Genomic DNA, 26,688 nt, shown 5'->3' with positions numbered 1-26,688 from the left:
CCCATGTAATAAGAAAAGTTCTGTCAGCCATTGTCCCACCAGATCTCTGTTATGCCCGAGATGCAAATATCCCTTCAATGGTGGATGACCCTGAAAGCCCTGTTGGGAGAGGGATTCTCTGTCTACATGTCCCTGCACATCAGTGACCCTGTCTACCAATGCCTCCACCAATGATCAGGAGTGCTGCGTGGACCTAAGGACTGTGGTCCCTAGTGGAGAGACATCTGCAAATCAACCTTCTGGAACTATGACTCAATTACACACTAAGCGCTTTTTGTCATCTGCTCTTGGGCAAAACAGTCTTGATTCAGATTACATCCAGGTGGCCATATTCTAGATAACCAAACAAGGAAGCATGGAATTGTATAACCTCAGCAAAGAGGCTGTGTCTGTATCTGGTTGTGGGCTGGCCATCACAACGCCCATTTCCATGTGGCCCATCTTTCAGGATTCTGAGACAGTCACACCTATGTGTGACTGTCTCAGCAGAGTGCTGCTGCTGCACAAATGATACTTGGCCCAAGGATTCCCGGAGATCTTGATCAGACATTAGAACACACCGGTGACAGAGGGCAGCAGGCAACTGGAAGGTTGAAGTTTTGCTGAATGCATCTGAGCAGGTACAAATCAGCTCCTGATGCTTTTATGTTAAACTGGAATTTTGCTCTACGATGTATAACTACTAATTCCTGTTATTGTCAGGAATGTCCAGAAGGTCCTTCAGAACAAGGTGAAGGTAATCCTCATAGCACTGGCCTGGCAACAGCAAGAGTGGTATCATATCTCATCCGTTTGTCCAGTCATTCTTAGATTCCCTTGGATATCTTCGACTGGATGGTAGGCTCTGCAGTCTGAATCTGCCATTGTTAGCCCTCTCAGCATGGATGTTGAATGTTCAGTAGTATCCTCACTGCTCCTTCCTAAGGAGGTGAAGCCTTCAACACAAAAATTCTACAGTTTCAGATGGAAAAGGTTTTTGACTTGGTGTGAGACCAGCCATCTAGATCCCTTCCCCTGCAACCCAAAGGACTTCCTTTCATCCAGTCTTAGCACCTCTTCAGTCAAGTTTTATCTCGGCACAATTGCAGCATATCACCATCAGCTTTGATCTGTTTGCTCTTTAGTATCCAAGTTTATGAAGGGTCTATGGCATTTTAAGCCTCAGGTCAGTAAATCTCCAGTGCCTTGGGACCCCAGCATAATGTTAGTCCAACTTTTGAAAACTCTTTGAACCTCTTAAGTCATTTCACTTGAAGTTTCTCACCTGGAAAGTAGTGTTGCTTGTTGTCATTTTGGCATGAAGATTATGTGAATACAGTTTCTAGTTTCATAATACAGGTTCTGGTTTCATATTTACCATGCCCGCAGTTTGTTTGTTTTTTTGTTGTTTTGGTTTTTTTTACAATAGAGTGGTTCAAAGCACTCGCCCTAAGTTCCTGCTATATGTGATATCTCATTCCATATTATCCAAGCTATTATATTGCCAGCATTCTTTCACTTCTTGGATGGCAACAGAGCCCTAGCGTATTATTTAAGGAGACCTCAACTTCACTGTTGAGCTTCTCAACAGTTTGTGTCCTTTTGAACCCAACAGGTTGAGAATAATATAGTTGTGATGGGGAAGGTACAGAGAAGGGTGACCAAAATGATAAAGGGAATGGAACAGCTCCCCTATGAGGAAAGACTAAAGAGGTTAGGACTTTTTAGCTTGGAGAAGAGACGGCTGAGGGGAGGATATGATAGAGGTGTTTAAAATCATGAAAGGTCTAGAATGGGTTAATGTGAATCAGTTATTTACTCTTTCGGATAATAGACTAGGGGGCATTCAATGAAGTTAGCATGTGGCACATTTAAAACTAATCGGAGAAAGTTCTTTTTCACTCAACGTACAATTAAACTCTGGAATTTGTTGCCAGAGGATGTGGTTTTAGTGTAGCTGTGTTTAAAAAAGGATTGGATAAGTTCTTGGAGGAGAATTCCATTACCTGCTATTAATTAAGTTGACTTAGAAAATAGCCACTGCTTTTACTAGCAACAGTAGCATGGAATAGACTTAGTTTTTGGGTTCTTGCCAGGTTCTTATGGCCTGGATTGGCCACTGTTGGAAACAGGATGCTGGGCTTGATGGACCCTTGGTCTGACCCAGTATGGCATGTTCTTATGTTAAATCAACTCTAATTGGTTAACATACTGTAATGTGCTGGCTGGCATACAAATTATAATAAGAACATAAGAAATTGCCATGCTGGGTCAGACCAAGGGTCCATCAAGCCCAGCATCCTGTTTCCAACAGAGGCCAAAACCAGGCCACAAGAACCTGGCAATTACCCAAACACTAAGAAGATCCCATGCTACTGATGCAATTAATAGCAGTGGCTATTCCCTAAGTAAACTTGATTAATAGCCATTAATGGACTTCTCCTCCAAGAACTTATCCAAACCTTTTTTGAACCCAGCTACACTAACTGCACTAACCACATCCTCTGGCAACAAATTCCAGAGCTCATTGTGCGTTGAGTGAAAAAGAATTTTCTCCAATTAGTCTTAAATGTGCTACTGGCTAACTTCATGGAATGCCCCCTAGTCTTTCTATTATTCGAAAGTGTAAATAACAGTCACATCTACTCGTTCAAGACCTCTCATGATCTTAAAGACCTCTAACATATCCCCCCTCAGCCGTCTCTTCCAAAACCTGTCCTGAGAACCCCACAGCCATTCAGGTTTTCAGGATATCTATAATGAATATGCTTGAGATAAATTTTCATATACTGAGTCTCCATGGTATGCAGACTTATATCATGCATGTTCATTGTGGATATCCTGAAAACTCGACTTGTTGTGGGATCCCCAGGACAGATTTGGGAAGCCCTGGAGTAGAATCTGTCAAAGCTCATAAAGAGTCATGGTAACTTTAGTGGCATGTCTCTGGGCTACTTCAGTTGAAGACACATGCAGAACTGCTATTTGATCCTCATTTTACACCTTTGTGTCCTCTTACTTTCTGGATAGCATGTCCAAAGAGACATTAACTGTGCAGAAGCAGTTCTGCGCAGCCTGTTCACTCAATACGTCCCTCTCCACCTGCTGTCACTGAGTTGTCTTTTAAGTAATTGCTCCTCAATGCAATCTGCAACTTAATTGTTGCAGTGCAACAATCCACCATTATATGTGGGACTTCCCACACACAATGGCTGATTCATGCCTGCTCATTGATGGAAAAAGCAAGTTTGCTTACTTGTAAATAGTGTTCTTAATAAATTGGATGAACCAACCAACTTAATACCAACCTGCCTTACTGGAGAGTCGATTATCTCACTAAAGCTTTAAATTCTGGAAGAGACTGAGGGACTTATGAAGTATACATGCACTCGGGAACTCCCACACATGCTCAGTAAGACTTTTACTGAACTCTGAGAGCTGGGTCTGTCAGTCCCATCAGATGACATCACTCATATTATGGCCAGTTCATCCTGATTTCTATGGAGAATCCCTGTTTATATGTAAGCAGACTTACTATCTGTTCCTATTTTGCCATGATTATTTTTACTAGGGTGTAGTCTTTCCATAACTATTCGCTGGGGAAGATAGAAAGAGAGAGGTAGGGAAAAATGGAAGGGGGGCGAAGATGCTGCATGAGTGATGGGATGAGGGATAAGACTGCAGAGTTGGAGAAGGGCTAACAGTTTGGTTTTGGCCAATTTGGCACATTCTTGAATTGAAACAGCAATTGTGTAACTCACTGTTTGTGACTGGTTACAGATATCATAAAAAGCGTGGTGAAGGAGTATAAGGATATATACTCAGAGATTATGAACAGAGTGGGAAGGAAACTACAGCAGGTTAGTACACAGATCAGCTGGCTATCCAGAGAGAAACTTTTCATAGAAGTGTTTTAATTTAAATACCTATGTATCAACTGAACTAGAAAACAGTATCTCTCCTGATCTGGTTGCTGCAGATATTGGATTCCTGGATAGATCTTCAAAACTCAGTATAATGAATTAAATGCACTTGAAAAAGTATTTTTCTGCTTCTATTTTGGGTTTCCACAATAAAGACTTAAATTTTATTTTTTAATTTATATTGTTTTATTGACCAAGAAGCAAAGTAACAGGAGTTTGTGAAAACATACAATACAGTGTAACAATAATGGTCAAACATATTGTTGAAAGCAGGTACAACTTTCCCCAAAAACCCCCCTCCCTCCCACCCCGACTCTTCATTCATTAATAATATAGCTTTGAACATAAATGAAACAAAACAAAAAAGCAGCACAGGGAAAGAGCTCTTAGCCAGTAATGGTTGCGTATTGAGCAGACTTAGTATGACTACTGCCCAGTAGCTCTGTTAGTAGAAGTAGTGTCCCATATGGTAGAATACAATTGAAAACAATTTTCCCTGTACGTACCAGGATCAGTCCAGACTGCTGGGTTATGCCTCCCCTCCAGCAGATGGAGTCAGAGAAAAGCTGAAAAGCACCCCCTAGATATACTGGTGTGCCACCTGCGGTCCCTCAGTATTTTCTCTGACTCCAGCAGATTGAAAGGCATAACCTGCGGTCCTGATCTCTCCAAATTTCTACGTTGGTTGTACAGGTTGGAGTGACCCTGACTAGATCAATTAGTATGTCTAGACAGTATTTCTAGTGGCCATTTTGTCTGCGCGTCACGTTTCGGAACTTCAGGCTCTATCGTGCAGAGAACCGTTTTTGCGTGTTTCTGAGTCCGGAGTTTCCTTACGCACACAGTACCTTCCTTCTTACCTAAGGTGGTATTGGCCTTCCATGTTAATCAGACAGTGGAATTACCTTCCTTTTCTGAGGAGGATATCCGGTCTTCTCAAGGTCGGGATTTGAGGCATTTGGATGTCCGGGTACTCCTGCGATATTTGGAGGTGACTAATGAATTTCAACGGTCGGATCATTTATTTGTGTTGTGGAATGGGCCCAAGAAGGGTCTCCAGGCATCCAAAGCGACTATCGCCCGATGGTTGAAAGGCTCGATTGCTTCCACCTACATTGGGTGCGGAAGACCTGTACCTGACGGACTTAAGGCTCACTCTCTGCATTCTCAGGCGGCTTCGTCAGCTGAAAGTCAGTTTGTGTCTTCCCAGGAGATTTGCAGGGCGACCACTTGGAAGTCCTTGCATACGTTCTCTAGACATTATCGCTTGGATGTTCGTGGTCCGGATTCTTTTGGGAGCAGTGTGCTTCGAGCGGGACTCTCTGGGTCCCACCCCATTTAAGGCGGCTCGGGTACATCCCAGCAGTCTGGACTGATCCTGGTACGTACAGGGAAAGGAAAATTAGTTTCTTTCTTGATGATTTTCGTTCCTGTAGTACCTACCGTGTTTCCCCGAATATAAGACAGCGTCTTACTTTCTTTTTACCCCCAAAAGTCCCACTATGTCTTACTTTCAGGGTATGTCTTATATTGGAAAAAAAACCTGAGTGTTCAAAAAAAAATTATTTTTAAATACCTGTTGGAGGGCCGCGTGGGTCCAGGCGGCTGGCGGCGGGAGCCGGGTGGTCGCGTGTTAAATCTAGGCCGCGGGCGGGTGGGCGCTTGTTCCAGGCCGGGGGGGGGGGCGGGTGGACGCGCGTTAGTTCGAGACGGGCGGCGGGTGGTCGCGTGTTAAATCTAGGCCGGGTCGCACAGGCGCGCATTCATTCACTGCCGGTGGGGGCTGCCTCGGCAGCCCCCACCGGCAGTGAATGAATGCGCGCACAGGCCCACAGCCCCTGTGCGACCCCTGCGATTCGGCGCTGGGGGCTGCCGGTGGGGACTGCGGCAGTGAATGAATTCATACATCCAGGCGGAGGAGCCGGCTGCTTTCGCCGCTGCCGGCTGCTTTCGGCGCTCAAGGCAGTCACATGCCGTGACGTCACAGCATGTGACTGCCTTGAGCGCCGAAAGCAGCCGGCAGCGGCGAAAGCAGCCGGCTCCTCCGCCTGGATGAATGAATTCATTCACTGCCGCAGCCCCCACCGGCAGCCCCCACCGGCAGCCCCCAGCGCCGAATCGCAGGGGTCGCACAGGCGCTGTGGGCCTGTGCGCGCATTCATTCACTGCCGGTGGGGGCTGCCGAGGCAGCCCCCACCGGCAGTGAATGAATGCGCGCCTGTGCGACCCGGCCTAGATTTAACACGCGACCACCCGCCGCCCGCCGGCCGTCTCGAACTAACGCGCGTCCTCCCGCCGCCGCCTAGAACAAGCGCCCACCCGCCCGCAGCCTAGATTTAACACGCGACCACCCGGCTCCCGCCGCCAGCCGCCTGGACCCACGCGGCCCTCCGACAGGTATTTAAAAATAATTTTTTTTTGAAATGACAGGTACGTCTTACTTTCGGGGGATGTGTTACATTAGCTGACCCCTCTAAAATTCCCACTACGTCTTACTATCAGGGGTGTCTTACTATCGGGGAAACACGGTAGGATCAGTCCAGACACCCACTCAAGTATGTTACAGGAGAGTCCGCTCGTATCTTCTGCTGTTTCTTTATCTTCTTATAGTTACTACGATTGCAGATCATTGGCATAAGTGTTGGTTCATTGTTTCAGGCAAGTTATACAGGGTTTCCTTTTTCCTTTTGGGATTCGGGAGACAGGATTGTTTGTGTTTTTTTAGGGCAGTGGTCCTACTTGATCTAGTCATTGGTTGGGTTTAAACAGTTTATTATTCAGCGGAAGTGTATGATTATATATTTCTTCTGCTTTGATATTATATATACTGAGGGATCGCAGGTGGCACACCAGTATATCTAGGGAGTGCTTTTCAGCTTTTCTCTGACTTCCATTACCTGCTATTAATTAAGTTGACTTGGAAAACAGCCACTGCTATTACTAGCAACAGTAGCATGGAATAGACTTAGTTTTTGGGTACTTGCCAGGTTCATGTGGCCTGGTTTGGCCTCTGTTGGAAACATGATGCTGGGCTTGATGGACCCTTGGTCTGACCCAGTATGGCATGTTCTTAATCTGTGAATCTCAAGGAAATTGAGAGTTGAAGTTAGTCTTAGCCCTAGCAGTAGGAGCACATTTCCCTACTATATACACTGGTGGAGATTTTAATCCAACATAGAAGCAATATTATTGCAGTAGGTTACATGGCAAAAGAAATTATAGAGTGGAGTGGAGCAGACACTTAAAGGACCATAAAAGTAGAAAGAAGAAGAAACAACCCCAAGTGGCACCCCAAACATCTTAAGTATCATTCAAAAAATCAAGGTACAGCCCCCAAATAGTGGTATATTTAGCACGTTCACCCTTAAGACTGTTCCTTAGCTGTTCCAGTCATCAATAACCCATATTTGCGAACACCAGTAATCTATACTAGGGGGTAACTTTCCAAAAAGTTGTAATAATGAGTCTAGCTGCCAGGAACAGCTGCCCAACCAGTGCTCTGCATTTCACTGGAACCAGCGATCAGTGCCATCTGCCCAATAACCCCAATTCCGGCGTAACATGGACAGGGAGGTGAAGGGTATCAGCGCTAGTTCTTGTGTAACTTTGGACCAGAAGCCATGTACGTACCTCAGGCCAGAACCACCACATATGGATATAGGTACCTTGCTGCCCACATCCAGGAATACTATAAGTTCTATTAAGTAACTTAATCATAAGCGCCACCCTTGTAGCGCAAATGGAAATGTGGTGGGCAGAGATCTAAATAGCTTTCCATGCCCTGGAGTCTAGATTAATACCTAAATCTGTATTCCATGAATTGATAATAGAACAAGCAGTTTCTTTACCAAATTTCCCCCGAAGTATCCCCCAGTATATAAGTGAAATTCCCTCCACATAGGCATCAGGGTCACTTAGAAACTGCTGCAGACCATCCAGTTGCCTTAAAGGTATAGATAAATCAAGCCGTGCCTCCAAAACTTGCCTCTGTTGTAAATTTAAAAAAATGAGACTCTGGGGAAATGTCATACTCTTCACATAATTCCTGAAACGAAAGGAAATGCTGATCTTTCCATAGTTGAGCTACATGTATCAGCCCCTTATCCCGTGAAGCTTTAAACACTGGTGAGAACATACAGCCAGAGATAGTTGGGTTTCATAGATAGGGGTGACTGGTGAAAAGGTATGAGTATCCTTCCCAGAAATGTTAACTTACCTCCATATTTGCAGGGTATGGACCATCAAGGGACTATTCTTGCATACCCTTCTACTGTTAGGGGAGTCACTAGGCAAAAAAGGGAGTACAGCCAAATTGACCGCTTCAGTTTGATTTCAAAAGATGTCTTGGCTTGAGCAAGAGCCAAGACTCATCTTTTGAAGTCAACCATACTTTCAAAAAGATGAGGCGATCAGCCCAATAATAAACACGCAAATTAGGTAACACCATACCTCCTTGGCACTTGGGCAATCACAAGTGACTCAAGCTCATCCGGGGCCGTTGACCATGCCAAATGAATCATGATATGCACTTATTTAAGTCATTGAGCACAATGACGGGTTGAGCAGGGAACATGTTGAAAAAGGTACAAGAGCTTCGGTAATTCATTTTGAGCAAACTAATTTAGCCCGTCCAGGAAATCATCAAATGCTCCCATGTTAACAGTTTGTTTCAGCTGACCAATGAGGGGTGTGTAATTCTTAACATAGAGCTCTCTAAGATGCCTAGGAACAAAAATCCCCAAATATGTGAAACCATTTGTCACCACCTTAAACTCAGACACTCTGGGACACCCATCTTTGGATCAGTCGGGAATAGTTCGGACTTGCCCAAAATTTATTTTATATCCAGACAGGGTACCATATTGATATGAGAGTAAGGAGAGCGGAACCAGAAACCCGAGCGGCCATCAGGTAAACAAACACGTTGTCAGCATAAAGAGAAATCTTATGAAACCGCCCTCCAAACTGGAACTCTTGAATGTCCAGATGTTGTCTGACAGTTGCTGCTAAAGGTTTGATGGCAAGATAGAATAACAGGGGAGAGGGAGGACAGCCCTGCCTAGTCCCTCAGGCAATGTCAAAGAAGGAGGAAAGAGACCCATTAATATTAAGCCAAGCTCTAGGTTTTTCGTACATAGCTTTAACCCAAGCAAAAAATCTAGTAGGCAAGCCCGCATTTTCTAAAACAGCATAAGAACATGCCATACTGGGACAGACCAAGGGTCCATCAAGCCCAGCATCCTGTTTCCAAGGCCAAGCTAAACAATCAAACGCCTTTTCAGCACCCAGGGAACTATCATGCCCAACACTCTTACATTGAGCTAGATGCAACAGGTTGAATAAGCGTCTGTTATTAGAGGTGGAAACCCTACCCTTCACAAAACCTGTTTGGTCAGAGTGCACCAAAGCAGAAAGCAAGATCTCTAACTTAGTTGTAATGCCTTCACCAAGACTTTTATATCTGAGTTAAGAAGAGAAATAGGTTTATAAGACCCACATTCCCTTGCATCTTTCCCCATTTTATGAATGAGAGTGGTTGTAGCATCAGCCATAGTTCCCAGGGAATGCCCCCCACTGCCAGCTGCATTAAAGACCAAGAAAAGATGATGAGAAATCAGAGAAGTATTTTTTTTTAAAATCCCACATTTTTTCAAAGCCCACATCAACAAAACGACCAAAGACTGCTTCTATAAACTGCAAGTTTTAAAAAGGATAAGACCACTCTTCCACGCCAAAGACTTCAGAACCATTCTCCAAGCCCTCATCTTCTCCAAATTAGACTACTGCAACGTGACTCTTCTTGGCCTACCCTCCTCATATACAAAACCGCTCCAAATGGTCCAAAACGCAGCAGCACGTCTAATAACAAACACCAGAAAAAGAGACCACATCTCTCCAGTCCTTCAAGCCCTCCACTGGTTACCAATCCACTTCAGAGTAATTTACAAATCCATCACATTATTATACAAAATCATTCACCAACATACCATAATCAACCTACAAATTCCTCCCCGTGTTCACAAATCAACAAGACCGACTAGGGAAGCCTACACAGGATGCCTCCTTGTTCCACCCGCAAAAACTACTAATCACAGAACCTTGAGAGACCGAGCCCTTTCCACAGCAGGTCCTCCGCTATGGAACTCTATCCCACCAGATCTCAGAAATGAACCGTGCCTCTTAACGTTTAGGAAAAGACTTAAGACATGGCTTTTCAGGCAAGCCTTCCCGAACTCCACCTAACAAGATCCATCAATAATTCCTATGCTAGTAGCTGTATATAGTGGACTCCATATTTATTTTGTTCTCTTGTATATATAGTGGACTCCTTATTTACTTTGTACACTTGTATATAATTATCCTCCTCTATCTCTTTTATTTCTTACAATCCCAGTTCATTAGCCCTTGTTAATTGTAACTGCTTCTCTTCTCCACGTTTATGTTTTTGGTTATATTATTGCACCCCTGTTTTTCTGTAAACCGACATGATGAGAACGAGTTCTTGAATGCCGGTATAAAAAAACCTTAAATAAATAAATAAATAAAATAAAAGTCAATAGGGAAATCATTAGGGCCAAGGCATTTACCCCTCGGTAACAACTTGATAGCTGCCTGGATTTCAAGCAGAGAAATAGGGACAGCAGCCTAGCCTGTCTTTCTGTGGAGCTTCAAGAGTGGGTAAACCCAACCCCTGTAAAAATTGACCAATGTCATTGGGATGAACTCTTAATCCAACTTTTAATGATGCTTACTTTGAACCTTTTTTTGATAATTATATGCTGATATTGTATATTATGGCACCCTTACTCATGGTATGTTGCATATTTTCTATTAAAAAATACTACTTACTACTATACAAGCTGAAAGGAAAATAACCTTTCTCTTGTTCTCCTCTGCCAGGTATTTGGGTTACAGCTGGAAGAAATTGATACCAAAAACCATATCTACATCCTGGTGAATAGACTACAGCGTATGGAGGGAGACAACATGCGAGTGTAAGAGACTTTTCTTCTGGACTAGGCGGGCATTTTGTCAGGGTTCTGTGTGAGGGGGAAAGATGCACCACTACTGTCAAAAGGAAAGAGTGATGGGTAGTATATTTCTGAATTTTGGTATGCTTTTCCATTAATTCCAAGGAGAGGTTCATGAACAAAATATCAATATCCAAAATTATAAAAAATGTAAACAGAGGTAGTGCTAAGAGCTGTACTTGTTGATGGTACCCCATAGTTTCTGTCTTACAGGGATGATAACATGGGCAAGTTGGGACTCCTGACTGTCATCCTCAGCCTGATCTTCATGAAGGGCAATGTCACCAAAGAAAGTGAGCCCTCTTCTTGCCAACTTGCTGTTTGTCTCCTCCTGTCTTGCTGCCTGCTCCATTCTGACATTTGGGTTTTTTTTTACTTTCCTTGTCCATTTATCTGCCTTTCCCTTTTCCACTTTTTCATCTCTCTGTATGTCTCTCTCTTTTTAACTTACTCTTTTCTATAGTGTTCTCTCCCCTAAACTGAACAGAAATGTATTCCACAGAAGAGGATTTAATTTGTATTTGTCACCTCCAATGTAAGTTAGTTTGAGGGTGCCACACTTAACAATTACAACAAAGTTCCTTCTTCATGGACAAGCAGAATGAACAGTTACCCCCTGAGTGGCTTCATCAGATGGCACCATGTATGTGGCATGCCAGATTATTGGCAAGAAGCCTAGGATGCTTTGCACATGTGCAGTAAGCACTACACCAAGCAGGCCTCTGCAAAGCCCCTTCAGTCTTTTTTCCTCCACAGAACAGACAGCAGAGTTCAACAGTAGCTCCTTGCTCCACAAATGTCCCCTCAGTTTTTTCTTCTCTAAAATCTGTTTTTCCTTGACTCTGCTGCTGAAAACATGGACTATGGTATTTTGCTGTGTACTCTAGCTGTATAAGCAAATGCTGTGAACAAGACTTGAAGGAATTGCCTGGGGAAGTTTTGCACTATCTATATATAAACTATTTTATCTGTTTCAGCATTTAACTTTTTTTTTATTTTCCTCTGTGTGGCCTATAAAAGCTGAATGATTAGAACTTGGGTTTCCTTGTCTTTTCCTAGGACAAGCAGGATGGTAGTCTTCACAGATGGGTGACATCAGATGGAGCCCGGCATGGAAAACTTTTGTCAAAGTTTCTAGAACTGACTGGAACACTGAGCATGCTCAGCAAACCACCGTCCACACAGGGTCCCTCTTCAGTCTCTATTTTTTCCACGAAGTAGTTGCCTCGCAATAGTGGAGCCCTGCTCATAGCTCATCCTTTTCAAAGTATTTTCCCGGTCGTTTTCAACATTCTCTGGGCCGGATCCCTCTTCGGTCGGTGCCATCTGGCATGTGGTAGGTGTTTAAATTTTTCCTTCATGCAGTCGAACCTCAGCAAGTCGCCTCTCGGTGACCGGCATTCATCTGCTCGCCAGCTATTTTTCATGGCGTCGTCTGTTTTTTGATCCCAGTGCCCGCGGACCATGTCGTTTACTGATGCGCATGAGGTCTGTATCCTCTGCCTGGGGGCGTCGCACAACGTCTGAGGGTGCCATCTGTGTTACTAGATGACCCCCAAAGTCTGATCCATCTATTCTGGCATCAGGGGTGTCAACACCTAGAGGCCGAGGGGAGCTGTTAGATACACCGTCGCTCTCTACCCCTCCAATGGGTCTCTCTCGTGAGAGAGGAGCCGTGATAGGCCATCTCCAGTGTCTTCGAGCTCAAGGATGTCAGGATCTTCACCTTCCTCGTCTACGGGGAAAGACCGGGCCGAGCACCAAGAGAAGTCCCACAAACCTCATCACCGGTCACCATTGGCGCACGGCTTCCGGACCAGTGCGGTATCAGTGGCTGCCATGCCGCCATCAAAGTGATCTCGTGGGAAGAGGCACCATCCTCTATCAGACTCAGGAATCCAAGGTGTTCCCCACTGGTTGCAGTGCTGGGCACCTCAGGAAACCCGCCCGCCACCCTGCAGAGTTGGGCTGTCCTGCATTTTATTTTATTTTTTTTTGCTCGTGAATTCTGTTATGAGACTGAATAGGGACCACGCATGCTCAGTGCGCCAGTCAGAGTTCTAGAAACGTTGACAAAAGTTTTCTATGCCAGGCTCCATATGGTGGTCACCCATCTGTGAGGACTAACATCCTGCTGTCCTAGGAGAGCACCTGTTACAGTTAGCAACTCTGCTATCCTGCTACACCAGTCCAAACAAGTGGGTTATTCTCCCTACTAGCAGATGAGGGCTGAAAATGCCCTTTCTCCAAGGACAAGCAGGATAGAGACCTCACACATGGGTGACATCATCGAATGGAGCCCAGCCCGGAACTTTGATCTCAAATAGCCTTCAAACATGCTCTGTGCAGCTGTTATCACCCTGCCCCCCCCCGCCCCACCACCCCCATGGAGCCATTTGATCACTGTTTTCAGCTTTGCTCTTGCCTTAGTTTTTGTTGTGATTTTTTTTCTAGAGCTGCGGCTGGTTTTCTTTCTTTTCCTTCTGGTAGGTTTTGTTTTTTTAATTTTATTTTCCCTTCCTTTCAACTTTCTGCCAGCCGCATAGCGGGTCTTAATCTCTGTGCAGCCTTGCAGAGTCTAATTTTATTCCTGCAGTTTAATTTCTGTGTCTGGTGCTGACGGGACTGGCAGAATGTAGTCCATAAATGCTCTATGTAGACCGCTGAGCCAGGGGACTGGCCTGAGTTCTTCTCAGGCAGGAGTAACGTCACTTCACCAATCGATAGTAATTGTTGGAGGTACAGATAGTTAAGGGATCAAGGACCACACCATTCCTGTGGGGGAAGAGCTCATCCTCTCCACATTCTAGGGAACTAGTCTCCATGGGTAGGACCTCTGGAAGATGTAGCTTGCTCTCCTGCTTGCCAGTGCTGGCAGTGCAGTCTCCTTGTGAGAGAGGGTGAGCAGGAGCCTAGACAAGCAGCGTTGCTGCTGCACTGTTGTTGCCTTGCCTGGTAACTTTTGCCTTTGCGCACCTGTGCCAGCACAGCGATGGTCTGATGTGTCGATGTTAGTCCCGTGTCGGGGACCAGGACTGCCATCGAGTGCCATGGTCATCCTTGACACCATTGAGGTGCTGGAGCACTCTCTGCTGTGAGGGCCATCGAGCAATGGGCATGCTGTCAGTTGCCCTGGCTGGGAGAGGGAGCCGTTCCGTACCGTAGGTGTCAGCAGGAGCCATCATGCACTGTAGATGAAATCGAGCTGAAGAAATGGCACCAACCTGCGCGTCATCGAGTACCATGGGCCTCTGTGGCAGAATGGCGGCACCGATCTCAAGTGTCTCAGTCCAGACCGCATTGGGAACCAGGACTGCAATCAAGCTCCATGGTCTCCATTGAGTTGCGTGGATGCCATAGATGTCCATGGAGGCTATCAGGTGTGGTTGCTCTTGACGATGTCTAACAACATCACCACCAGGTAGCATCGAAATCACTATCAAGTGCCTAGTTTCCCTCAAGGCCATCAACTGCTGGGGCGCAGGGATCTTGAGAGCCCTTGGCCGACAAGAGCTATGGGTCTGGGGCAGCTGCAGCACCATCGAGTGCAGGTTTGCCATCAAACCAAGGCATCCAGGATGCACTAGGGCCTGATTGTCCTCGAGGATATCGAGCATTGGGTGCCGACAAGCCCTCTTTGCAATGTCCAGAAGGGGATTCCAAGGGCATTGAAGTGTCCCATTGATGGCGTAAGGCTGTCGGGTGCCGTGGGCGCTGACACTTTCGGGTGCCCGGAGCTGCCGTACAGTGCCAAAGGTGCTGGAATAATAGGGCATGGGAGGCCCCACGGGGCTTCAAGCGCCAGAGTTGCTGTTGAGGCTAGCGTTAGCCTTAAGCACCGGCATGGATGAAATAAAGCCCGCAGCATTGACGCCCTTGGGCACATAGCTGAGCCGAGGGAAACCGTTGAGGACGCCAGCCATCATCTGTTTCTTCGGGTACAGATGCATTGTCTCGGTGGCATGTCTGTGCCACAGGACCTCTGCCTTTGGGCACTGCGGGTGACATTGGTACTGCCAGACAATCGATGCCTTCAGACACTGATCTTCATCAGTGCTGCCGACCCTAGGACACGTTTGACCTGCGGTGTTTGCGAGTCATCGGTGCCTTTGGGTGCTGTTTTTACACCATGGGTGCTTGCAGGCTCTGGGTGCCATCGATAGTGCTGCAAGCCATCGAGCATGTGGCATAGTCAGGTGCCGTCAGAACCCTAGGTGCAGTGTTGGTGGTGCCGTAGATGTGATCCATTGCTTGTGGCACCAGCAGTGCCATTGCCACTGGGCTCCAGTGGACACAGTTGGATGCTGCCGTCAAGTACCATGGCTTCCCTTCTGCCATTATGTGACGGAAAGAGTGGTGAGCCATTCACGACCTCTATTCAAGGGCTGCGATCAGCCTCTTGGAGCATTGGGTATCTTGGGTACCATGAGAGCAATGCTGCTTATCACTAGGGACAGCCATAGTCAGGACCCTAATGGTACTGGGAATGCAGACATCACACTGTATTTGCTAACTCCATTAGGAGTTAGTGCAGCACTAGAGCACATCATGTGCAGTCGGGTACAGCGGCGTCATCTATTCCTCCAAGCGCTGACCAGTGGCATTCTCTCTGTGCCATTCACAGCCATGCCAGAGATAGCAGGACCCATCATTGCATCAATGTATTAACTTCTTCATCTGTTTTGCACCTTAGTGTTTGATGGGACACTAGCAAGAAGGGCCCCCCATCACATCCTCTTGATTGCATTTGGCAATGCGCAGCAGGTATTTCTCAGTTCTACACACAAGCGCAACAGTGGGGTGCATATGTGTATCATCATCCAGAAGAAAGGGTACCGCTACATGAGCACTAGTCATCGTATTTTTAAAAGCAGAGAGCTTTATTCCTCCACTTGCCCTCTAGCATAGGTGTATGTGAGATTTCCCTTGTGGCGAGCACAATAGGTTGTTCACCATTTCCACAAGACTGACCTAAGTCCTAGTTCCTAGTTGAACCACTAGGGGCATCGATACCAGAAGGGTAGTTTTGGGAGTTTTTCCCTCCCAGAGAAGAGGGGTATATCTTGTGGCCCCCTCCCATGTTAGCATATGTTGAATCCCCTTAGGGGGGAAGCCTCTGGGGCAAGATGCTCCTTGCAGGTCCATCTCCAAACTGGAGCCTTGATTCTTTTGAATTGGTGCACTTCCTTACAGGCCAGGACCTGCGGGGGGGGGGGTGTGTGACAGCGGCAGTCATTGGACCGTTCTTGCTGATACATGGATTATTGTGGTGGCCTATCCCATTTGACTGGGTGGCCACCTGTGGCTGGTTTGGTCACTTTTGAACCTCAGTGATCAGCAACAGTCCCCTGGAGAGTAGGAAGCTTTTTTAGAGGCCCTGATTCCTGTTGCTTTTCTGTCCTTTCGGAAAGGGGACATACGATTAGGTTTTCCAGAAGCGACCCTTATGGGTTCCCGCTTGGATGCCGGATGTCCACTCCTACAAGGGATGGCTCTTGTTCTCAGTTTCCTGAAAAAGTGATTTCATTAACTCTGGCGGTCTCTCTGTTTCCCATGGGATCCAAGAGCAAGTCTGGCATTGGCGCTGTTTCCCACATCATCCTAAGGCACAGCAGATCTATTTTGTAAGGGAGTTATTCCAGATTTGGTCATACCTGGGGTCTCCCCTTTTGGACAGCTCCCTGGCAAAGATTAGGAGTTTCTCCCATGTGGAGTCACCTTTTGATACTTACTTGAGTACAAAATGTGGTTCTAACTGATGACCACTCTTGTCAGTCATTCTCAATGAGAAGGTTTCTGGATCATTTGCATCCCTGTTGGCAGGTATGCCTTTCAACCTCTCACCATATCCATGGCTGGCTGGTTAGGGGATGAAGGGCCCTGCTACACTTCTGTTGCAGTAGCTTGTGAGCTATACTTTCCCCTTTTAGGGATACCCCTGTCTGCAGGCAGGGAGGTCCTGGTTCATGTACTTGTTCCACTTACTGGACCTCATGATTCCTTGGGAAAAGTATTGATACTGCTGATCTGAGATCAGACTGATCCTGCTCCGGTACACTTCGAATTGCCAGGTTGGTAAAGAAATCCTGTTTCTACAGGGGTTTGCACTTGCAGCATGTCTGCTTTCTGACTCTTGGTGGAGAGTTCTGGGTTTCTTCCCCAGGAGGTTTGCTCTCATTTTCGGCTGTTCCTATCATGCTGAGAGGTCTACCGGGGGGGGGGGGGGGGGGCAGCTCCCTACTGGAATCAGCAGTGAGTTGTTTGGTTGAGGTTAATAAATATAGCCTAGCAGCTTTTTCTTAACTCTGCAGCCCCAGGGTCTTCCTCCTTGTGTCTTTGCTCCTTCTGACTTCTGGTCAGAATGTTGGGGGGAGGGAGTTAGAGCAGTTGTCTTATCTTAGTGTATACTGACAGGGATAGTATACCACCTTTTCTCTGTTTTTTTTCACCAAGTTCTGGCCAGTACTGCCTTTACCTTTTCAAACTTAACTAGTTTGACCAGAGTGCCTCCCTGCTCACCTGAGCTCTCCTTCTCCTGTGGTCAGGATGGATAGGCCTACGTTTGACAGGGTGGAGCATGGGTGAATTTCAGGTCTAGCTTAACTCCCTACTGGGAGGGTTTTTGAACAAGTGATTCCATTCAGGGATTGCCTTTCATCTTCTGACATTCTTTTTTTTTTTCTATTCTTTATTAGTATATCACAAGCAACAGAATGATAAACCCTAAAACCACATGCTATCAATGGCAATAATCCTCTGACATTCTTGACGCCTGTCCTAGGAGCTTAGATTTGTCTGATACTGTGACAGGTAAGATCTGCCACAGACTGGGCCACTGTTGCCGCTTTTTCTTCTTCCAAGTGCTACTTGGGTTTTTCTGCCCATTGTGCCTATCAGCCAGTAATTGGGTACACTTCTGCAAATGCATTCTGTCCTTCAGATATTAGTGGCCTGCAATTTCTTTCTGGAGGGCTCTATGGCCCTATTTGGATTTTTCAGTGGTCTTGTGACACCAAAGGAAACTGTGCAGTCTTCGTTGATTTTCACAGGCCTTTTCCTGTATACAAGAGGATTTAGATCTTTGCTTGTCATGGGTTACTGATCACTGGACTTCACATTACAACCCTGCCTTAGGCACCTTTGCTATGCATTGGGGTTTTATGTCTGTCTGTTCTTTGGTTTTCTTTTGTAGAACCCAACTCCTTTCCCATTTTTGGGTCCACTGCCTCACAGGCAAATGAGAGAGAGATGGTGCTTTCAACACACTGGGTTCCTCACTTTGTCCTATTTTGAGCAGCCTTTAGCTAGGAATTCACTCATGTGTGAGGGCTAATATCATGCTTGTCTTTGAAGAATCAGAGTTGCTTACATGTGACAGGTGTTCTCCGAGGACAGCAGGTTGCCAGTTCTCACGAAACCTACCCCTCTCCCCTGTGAGTTGGTTTCTCCATGTATTATCTATCTCATGGACTGAGGGACTCTGTCTAAGGAGCAGGGTGATAACTACAGCTGCACATGCTCAATGGAACATGTTTGAAAGCTCTAGAATCTTTGGGTGGTTGCAGATGCTCATGTAACTCCACTGGTGTTTAGTGTGCCATGTATGTGAAAAGTTGTGAGGTTCTCAGGAAGTCTTCTGGTGCCTCTAAGCCGGTGAAGGTAGGGTTGACTACTACTGGAACGGAATCAAGATAAGATGCTTGCCCGCAGTGCAGGGTAGGGGAGGCCTCAGATGTGGCAGTTTCAGTGGGAACAGTTTCCATTTTGGGCATTGTACATGCAGGATGGGTGGGTCCTCAGGCCTACATTTTTGGAGATCCTCCAGTTTTATTGCCAGTAAGGGATGGACCTGGGGATTTGAGGCTCCTTCTATGTTCACCTCAGTTAATTTTACCCCGGAGTTTTTCAGGTCTCTGGATTCAGGTAGCTATGTTTCCATGGAGGAGTGTAAGATTCTCACAGAAAGGGTGGGGATTCTACTCCCGGTACTTCCTGATTCCAAAGAAAACAGGAAGAATCTGTCCCATCCTAGACCTAAGAGCCTTGAGAGAGTTTCTAAGAGAAAAGTTGAAGATGGTTTCCCTGGGCACATTGATCCCCCCCCCCCCCCCCCTTCTTGCAAAAAAGGGGACTGGCTGTGCTCCCTTGATCAGAAGGATGCATATGCTCAAATCGAGATCTTCCCCGGTCACCGGATGTATCTCTGATTCATGTGGGAAAACAGCACTTCCAGTAGAGTGTTCTGCTGTTTGGGCTAGCGTCAGTACCACAAGTCTTCACAAAATGCTTAGCCATGGTGGTGCATCTTTATGGCCTGGGCGTCCATGTTTTACCCTATCTGGACTACTGGCTGGTTAAGAGCACCTCTCGGGCAGGGGCCAAAGAGTATGCACTCGACCATCTGGGTGCTGGAGTTGCTAGGGTTTGTTATCAATTACCCCATCTCAGCCTATAACCACAATTTGACTTCATTGGAGCCCTGCTAAACATGGCTTAGGCCAAGGCCGTTCTGTCCCGGGAACGGGCTATCAATTTGGCCATCACGGCAGAGATTCAAGCGTGCCAGCAGGTTTCAGCATGGCATAGGGTAAGGCTGCTGAGCCACAACAGTACATGTCACTCCCTTGGCATATTTACACATGCAGAGAGCCAAATGGACCCTAAGATCCCAGTGGCAACAGATCACTCGGGATCTACAGGACTGCATCAGAGTCTCTCCTGGACTCCTTGTCCTGGTGGCAGGAAAATTCCAATCTGGAATGGGGGGAGGGAATCTTTTCAAAGTCCTTGGGTCCAAATTGTGCTAACGAGGGATGCGTCCACCTTGGGCTGGAGGGCTCATGTCGATGGGCTCAGCACCCAGGGTCTGTGGTCTGCCCAGGAACAATTGTCAAGTCAATTTCCTGGAGCTCTGAGCAATCAGGTACGCGCTGTTGGCTTTCAGAGATTGACTATCCAACAAAATTATGCTGATACAGGCCAACAACCAAGTGGCAGTGTGGGATGTCGACTAGCAGGGAGGTATGGATTTATACCTCTTGTGTCAGGAAACAGTCCAGATATGGTCATGGGCCCTCTCCTATGGGATAGTGCTCAGGGCCATATACCTGGCTAGAACGGAGAATGTGATTGTGGACAAACTGATTCGCTCCTTGAGACCCCATGAATTGCCTCTGGATCAAGGTGTTGTGAATCGGATCTTCTGCGTTAAGGGGAAGTCCAAAGGTGGATCTATTCTCAGTGCCTTGGAACAGGAAGGTTCCTCATTTCTGCTTCCTGTACAGTATGGCAGACCAGCATCATATGCCTTCACCTGTCATTGGGGCAAGGGACTCCTGTATGCATATCCTCCACTGGTGGTGAAGACTTTGTTGAAACTTCGCAAGAACAAATGCGCTATGATTCTCATAGCCCCTCATTGGCTGAGAAATATTTGGTTTCCATTCCTCCTGGAGATGTCCATCTATAAACCGATCAGATTGGGGACATCCCCAGATTTCATCACCCAGGAATGGGGGAGGTTGCACCATCCCAATCTTCAGGCCCTGTCGCTCACAGTCTGGATGTTCAGAGGCTGATCCTGCAATCACTCAGTCTCTTGGAAGGTGTGATTCTGGTCCTCAAGGCTTCTAGAAAGCTTTCCACTTGAAAGTCCTGTGGATTGAAATGGAAGTTTTCCACGTGATGTGAGTGAAAAGCCCTAGATCCTTTCTGCTGTGCACCACAAAAGCTGCTTGAGTACTTTCTACACATGTCAGAAAATGGTCTGAAGGCCATCTCTCTTAGAGTTTCTCAGTGTGACTGGTGCATATCACCATGGTATTAGAAGGTAAGTCCAACTCTGTGCAGTGTATGATTGTACTTTTGTGAGGTGTACTTCAATTGAAGCCTCCTCCTGTGTCTTGGAACCTCAGCATGGTGTTGGCTCAGCTGGCAAAAGTTCCTTTTGAACCACTACACTCCTGTGACCTGAAGTACATAAGAAATTGCCATGTTGGGTCAGACCAAGGGTCCATGAAGCCCAGCATCCTGTTTCCAACAGAGGCCAAACCATGCCACAAGAACCTGGCAAGTACCCAAACACCAAGAAGATCCCATGCTACTGATGCTAGTAACAGCAGACGCCATTCCCTAAGTCATACTGATTAATATCAGTTAATGGACTTCTCCAAGAACTTATCCAAACCTATTTTAAACCCAGCTACACTAACTGCAATAATCACATATTCTGGCAACAAATTCCAGAGCTTAATTGAGCGTTGAGTGAAAGAATTTTCTCCAATTAGTCTTAAATGTGCTACTTGCTAACTTCATGGCGTGCCCCCTAGTCCTTCTATTATCCAAAAGTGTAAATAACTGATTCACATCTACTCGTTCAAGACCCTTCATGATTTTAAGACCTCTATCATATCCCCTCTCAGCCGTCTCTTCTCCAAGCTGAACAGCCCTAACCTCTTCAGCTTTTCCTCATAGGGGAGTTGTTCCATCCCCTTTATCATTTTGGTTGCCCTTCTCTGTACCTTCTCCATTGCAACTATATCTTTTTTTGAGATGTGGCGACCAGAATTGTTCACAGTATTCAAGGTGCGGTCTCACCATGGAGCGATACAGAGGCATTATGACATTTTCCGTTTTATTCACCTTTCCCATCCTAATAATTCCTAACATGCTGTTTGCTTTTTTGACTGCTGCAGCACACTGAGCTGACGATTTCAAAGTATTATCCACTATGATGCCTAGATCTTTTTCCTGGGTGTTAGCTCCTGGAAGGTCTTACTTTTAGTGGCAATCAGTTCAGCACGCAGGGTCAGAGAGTTCCAGGACTTAGTGACATCCATTTTATACTAAGTTTTTTTTGTGATAGTGGTCTTGTGTAAGCACCCTAAGTTCCTGCCTAATATGGTGTTGGACTTCCATCTTAATCAGTCCTTCATCCTTTCAACATTCTTTCCCAGGCCCCATTCACACCTAGGCAAACAAGCCCTTTACAGTTTGGACTACAAGAGAGTTTGGCCTTGTATCTGGAGCGGACCGAAGCCCATACAGTCCACCCAGCTTTTTGTTTCTTTTGATAGGAATAGGTTGGCCATTGACATTGCCAAACAGACAATATCCAGTTGGCTAGCTGACTACATCCCCTTCTGTTATGCCCAGGTGGGATTGCATCTTGGGTGCCATGCCAAGGCTCACTCTGTTCGAGCTGTGGCCCACTTGCAAGCAGTCCCCATGGAGGAGATCTTCAGAGTTGCAACATGGAGTTCCATCAACTCATTCATATCTCATTATTGTCTAGGTAGGGATGGCCAACGTGACAGCATGTTTGGCCAGTCTTTCCTTCGGGACCTGTTTTGTGTGTGTTTTTTTTTTTTTTTTAACTTTATTTTCCTAGCGTGTAGACAGATGGACTCAGTACCAGTGGGTTATGCTCCCTTGCCAACAGATGGAGACAGAGCAAGCTGACATCACAGTTTATATATACTCCTGCAGTGACTCCAGCCTGCCAGTATTCTCCATCTCCAGCAGATGGTGGAGGTACATTTCTCTATGGGGATTGCTTCAGATTTTGGAAGGAGAATTTTAATTTGGGTAAAGAAAAGCCCTGCTCTCCTGCAGTGATACCAAGTGGTCTCTCTCCCATTTGAGAATTCCTGAGATGATTTCTGTGATCCCTTAGGTGTGTGCCTTGGTCCGGTAGCTGGGTTTCCCAGCGTGGACTTAACTGATTGTACAGATGCCCTCTTCTGCAGTGAGAGACCGTCTCTGTACACAGCTGGTAAGCGCTGAGCTCAGCTAAGTTTAAAAAAAAAGTTTTTACCTTCAGAAACAGGTTTAAAAGGGGTTTTTAGGAGTTTCTCGGGTCTCCTGCTCGGTGTGCCATCCTGACGTTTGTTCCCGCTCCCGTTGGGGTTGGGGTACTGGGCAGACTGGCGGGTTGAGTAGCCTCTGTGGGCTAGGCCCCGCAGTTAGACTTCTTGCCTGCGCACCACGTGGTAGGCTACAGCGGCATTTTTCGCTCGCTTCTGTGTGTCGCAGTGTGTCGGCTCTGTGCACGCATTGTGCACTTAATTTCGGCGTGCCTGTTATGCGCATAAGTTTTTAGTGTGGTGATATGCTCAAGCCTTGATGCACAAGCTGTGCATATGTTTTGGCGGCACTTACTTTTGAGGCGCCTAATTTTTGTGTGCATAAATTTTTGAGCACAAGCCATTTGGACGCAAATTTACCACTGCTGATAGCACCTGTGAACAAGAAGCCCAAATGCCTTTCTCTCTGTGTTGCCTGTCATATTCGGCCCTCTCATCCTGACTTGAATTCTAACATGTGTCAGCACTGTTTGGATGCTCAGGGGGAGTTGTCTTGCTCTGACTTCGCTATGCCTGGATCCTCCCATCCTGATGATGTTTTCGTTGTGGCCTTGGTACTCCTTTGACTGGCTTCTCCGCAGTTGATGGCAGTTCTGTGGGCCCCGCTCCACTTCCTTCTGGGTTTGGGCTGGAACTAGCTGCTTTTTCTTCGGTGGAGTTTTTTCAAGACTTACAAGCCTTTTCTTCAGTCCTCCACTTCGACCAATCCTGTCAGGTTGGACCCTCAGCCGATGGCTCCTCCCTCTTCCAGTCCTAGCATTAAGCGCTGGGGCTCGCCTTGGTTCGCTGCAGGTATCCCCGACAGAAACCCAGATGACACTGATGATGAGGCAGATCCTGATTCCCTGGATGATGGGGAAATTCCTCCGGGACTGGAACCATATCTGAGCATTTTATGGTTCTTTCATAGAGATGAGTTGCCAGCCCTGATTTTCCCAAATCTTGCAGAAGTTGAGTGTTCCTGGACGGATACCATGTCTGAGCCGAAAAAGAATCCCATTTTGGTTTCCTTGTGTAAAGCCTCTTGTTTTTTCCCTGTTATGGACACCATTCAGGAATTGATTGATCTTGAATGGAATGCCCCAGAGGCAAATTTCAAAAGGTGTCAGACATTGGAGGGGCTGTACCCCCTGGTACAGTGTTTGTGTTTTCCCAAAGTGAATGCGCTCTAAGCGGACTATCCCCATGGAGGGTGGAGCGGCCTTGAACGACATACATGATAGGAGGATTGAAGCTATCCCTAAGCAAGCCTTTGAGGCAGTGGTGATGACTTTACAGATAGCGTCCTGTTGCACCCGAGTGGCACAATCGTGTCTGCTTCTCTCTCAGGAGGTGGTTGATTCTGGAGTGAATTCCAGAGCGGTCATGGAGCCCACTGCCGGCTTTTTGGCAGATTCAGGCTGCAATTTGGTCTGTACTTTGGCCAGAGGAGTGACTTCGGTGATTGTGGCCAGGTATCAACTACAGTTGTGAAATTGATCAGCTGACACAACCTACAAAGCTGATCTTACGAAGATGCCTTTTAAAGGCTCCCTCTTATTTTGCAGCAAGTTAGAAGAGTCCCTCTGGAACATAAATTGCTTGGCAGCCTGGACAGTCAGGTTGGTGTGCTAGCAGTTCAGTCACAGGCTGCAGGGTTGAGCAGTCCGTGTGAAGTCGGGCAACATGTCGATGGTGGCCTACATCAATTGCCAGTGAGGAACCAAGAGCCATCAAGTGTCACAGGAAATAGACCAACTTATGGAATGGGTGGAAGGACATCTCCAGATGACCTCTGCCTCTCACATTGCAAGAAAAGACAATGTAAGAGCAGACTTTCTCAGCTGGGAGAGTCTGGACCCAGGAGAATGGGTGTTGTCAGCTGAGGCATTTCAGCTGATTGTGGATTGCTGGGGCCTTCTGTTCCTAGACCTGCTGGTGACTTCTCAATGGGAAAGTGCCTTGATTCTTCAGTCACAGGTGAGATCTGTGGGTCCCTAGACATAGATGCTCTCATACAGGTCTGGCTTGAAGACAGGTTGCTTTATGCCTTTCCTCCGTGGCCCTTGCTGGGCAGGATAATTCGCAAAATCGAAGACTGCAGGAGGCTAGAACTCCTGGTGGCGCAGGACTGGCTCAGGCATTCGTGATATGCAGATTTGCGAAGATTCCTGATGGAGATCCCCCTTCGTCTTCACACATAGCGGAGTTGGAAAACATGCAAGCGGATTTCCTCAGTCGCCAACAGCTGGATCCCGGGGAGTAGGAGTTGTCAGAGGAAGTCATGGTCCTGATTCGTCATAGTTGGGGAATCCCTTGCATGGATCTCATGGCAGTGCAGAAGAATGCCACTGCTCCGAGGTTCTTCAGTCGAAGAAGAAAGCATGAGGCAAAAGGAGTCAATACCTTAGTCCTCCCGTGGTCACATGGAGTTCTCCTGTATGTATTCCCACCATGGCCACTGGAGGGCAAAGACTTGAGAAGATTAGAGGTTCATCTGCGGTAAGTAGTCTGGGTGGCACCGGAATGGCCTCGTCAGCCGAGGTTCACAGATTTAATTAATTTCGCAGTGGATGGCCCGCTATGTCTGGTTCACTTCCCCAACCTGCTGTGCCAAGGTCTTATATTTTTGGATCAGGTGGATTGCTTCTCTCTCTCGCAGCTTGGCTTTTGAGAGGAGGCACCTGAGAGAAAAAGGTTATCCAGAGGATGTTATCACTCTGTTACAAGCAAGAAAGAAATCCACCTCCTTAGCATGCATGTGGGTGTGGAAGGTGTTCGAGGTTTGGTGTAAGGAGCATAGTGTGGATCAGATTCGAGCTTCTAAGAGCCATATTTTGTCTTTTTTTTTTTTTTTTGCAGCAAGGTTTGGGAAGGGTTTGGCTTTCAACTCTTTAAGGATCCAGGTGGCTGCCTTGAGGTGCCTTAGAGGCAAGTTGCACAGGGTGTCTCTGGCTGCGCATCTGGATATGTTGCGTTTTCTACAAGATGTCAAACATTTGCATCCCCCAGTGCAGAAAGTATGTCCCCTGTGGTGCCTAAACTTGGTTCTCAAAGCGTCGTGTGGGGCACCATTTGAGCCGCTGCACAGGACGACTTTGAAGGATCTTACTTTAAAGGTCATTTTTCTGGTGGCAATTTGTTTGGCTAGGCAGATTTCAGAGCTACAAGCACTTTCATGTAGAGATCCTTTCCTAAGTGTTTCAGATTCGGGAATCTTGTTGCGTACAATGCCTTCTTTTCTTCCACAGGTTGTTTCATCCTTTCACTTGAATCAGTCAGTGGAGTTACCAGCCTTTCCAAATTTGGATAGGACGGTTGCTTTGGATAAGGAGCTGAGGTGACTGGATGTGAAGCAAGCACTATTATGGTATCTGGCACTCACTAATAGCTTTAGAGTGTCCGATCATCTTTTCGTTCTCTTGAGTGGTGCAAAGAAAGGGCAGAAAGCTTCAAAAGTGACCATAGCATGGTAGTTGAAGACCATAGTTTCGGCGTACGTCTGCATCTGTGCCTCAGGATCTGAGAGCTCACTCTGAGACCCTGATATATATGTGTGTACATATAAAGATACAGAGCTTTACATTGTCACTGTTTTAAAAACAAGGATCCATGGTCAGAGATCTGTGTTGATTCTGAATCCTTACAGCTTTGTTCGCTTTTATATAGTTTGTGAGAAATCTAACATTGCCTGTGGTAAGAGGGGCTCTTCCTCCTTTTTTTTTTTAAATCGGTCCTGGTGCCACAATTAAACTATTGGAAATTTTAAGCTTTCGTTAACATTGTCTGAAGACTCTGGAGTGTTGCCAACGTAATAACAGTTTTTTTAAAAAGGGATGAAAGGGTGATCTAGGAAACTACAGACCACTGAGTCTAACGTCCATGCCAGGCAAAATGATAGTTTCTATCATA

The 26,688-nt window shown here is 46.4% G+C and overlaps 1 protein-coding gene across 1 annotated transcript in view; it reads left to right on the top strand.

The window, feature by feature from the left end:
* LOC115094371 (non-structural maintenance of chromosomes element 3 homolog) overlaps positions 1–26,688 on the top strand; it is a 100,790-nt gene that overhangs the window by 45,382 nt on the left and 28,720 nt on the right. The window contains exons 4-6 of the mRNA XM_029607360.1: positions 3,760–3,839; positions 10,803–10,897; positions 11,147–11,226. Of these exons, the coding sequence (XP_029463220.1) occupies positions 3,760–3,839; positions 10,803–10,897; positions 11,147–11,226 (255 nt within the window). The remainder of the gene's footprint in view (positions 1–3,759; positions 3,840–10,802; positions 10,898–11,146; positions 11,227–26,688) is intronic.

The sequence above is a fragment of the Rhinatrema bivittatum genome, chromosome 1 (assembly GCF_901001135.1).
Source record: "Rhinatrema bivittatum chromosome 1, aRhiBiv1.1, whole genome shotgun sequence".
Lineage (NCBI taxonomy): Eukaryota > Metazoa > Chordata > Amphibia > Gymnophiona > Rhinatrematidae > Rhinatrema > Rhinatrema bivittatum.
The sequence above is the reverse complement of the archived record's forward strand: the minus strand, read 5'-3'. Positions and strand labels throughout refer to the sequence as shown.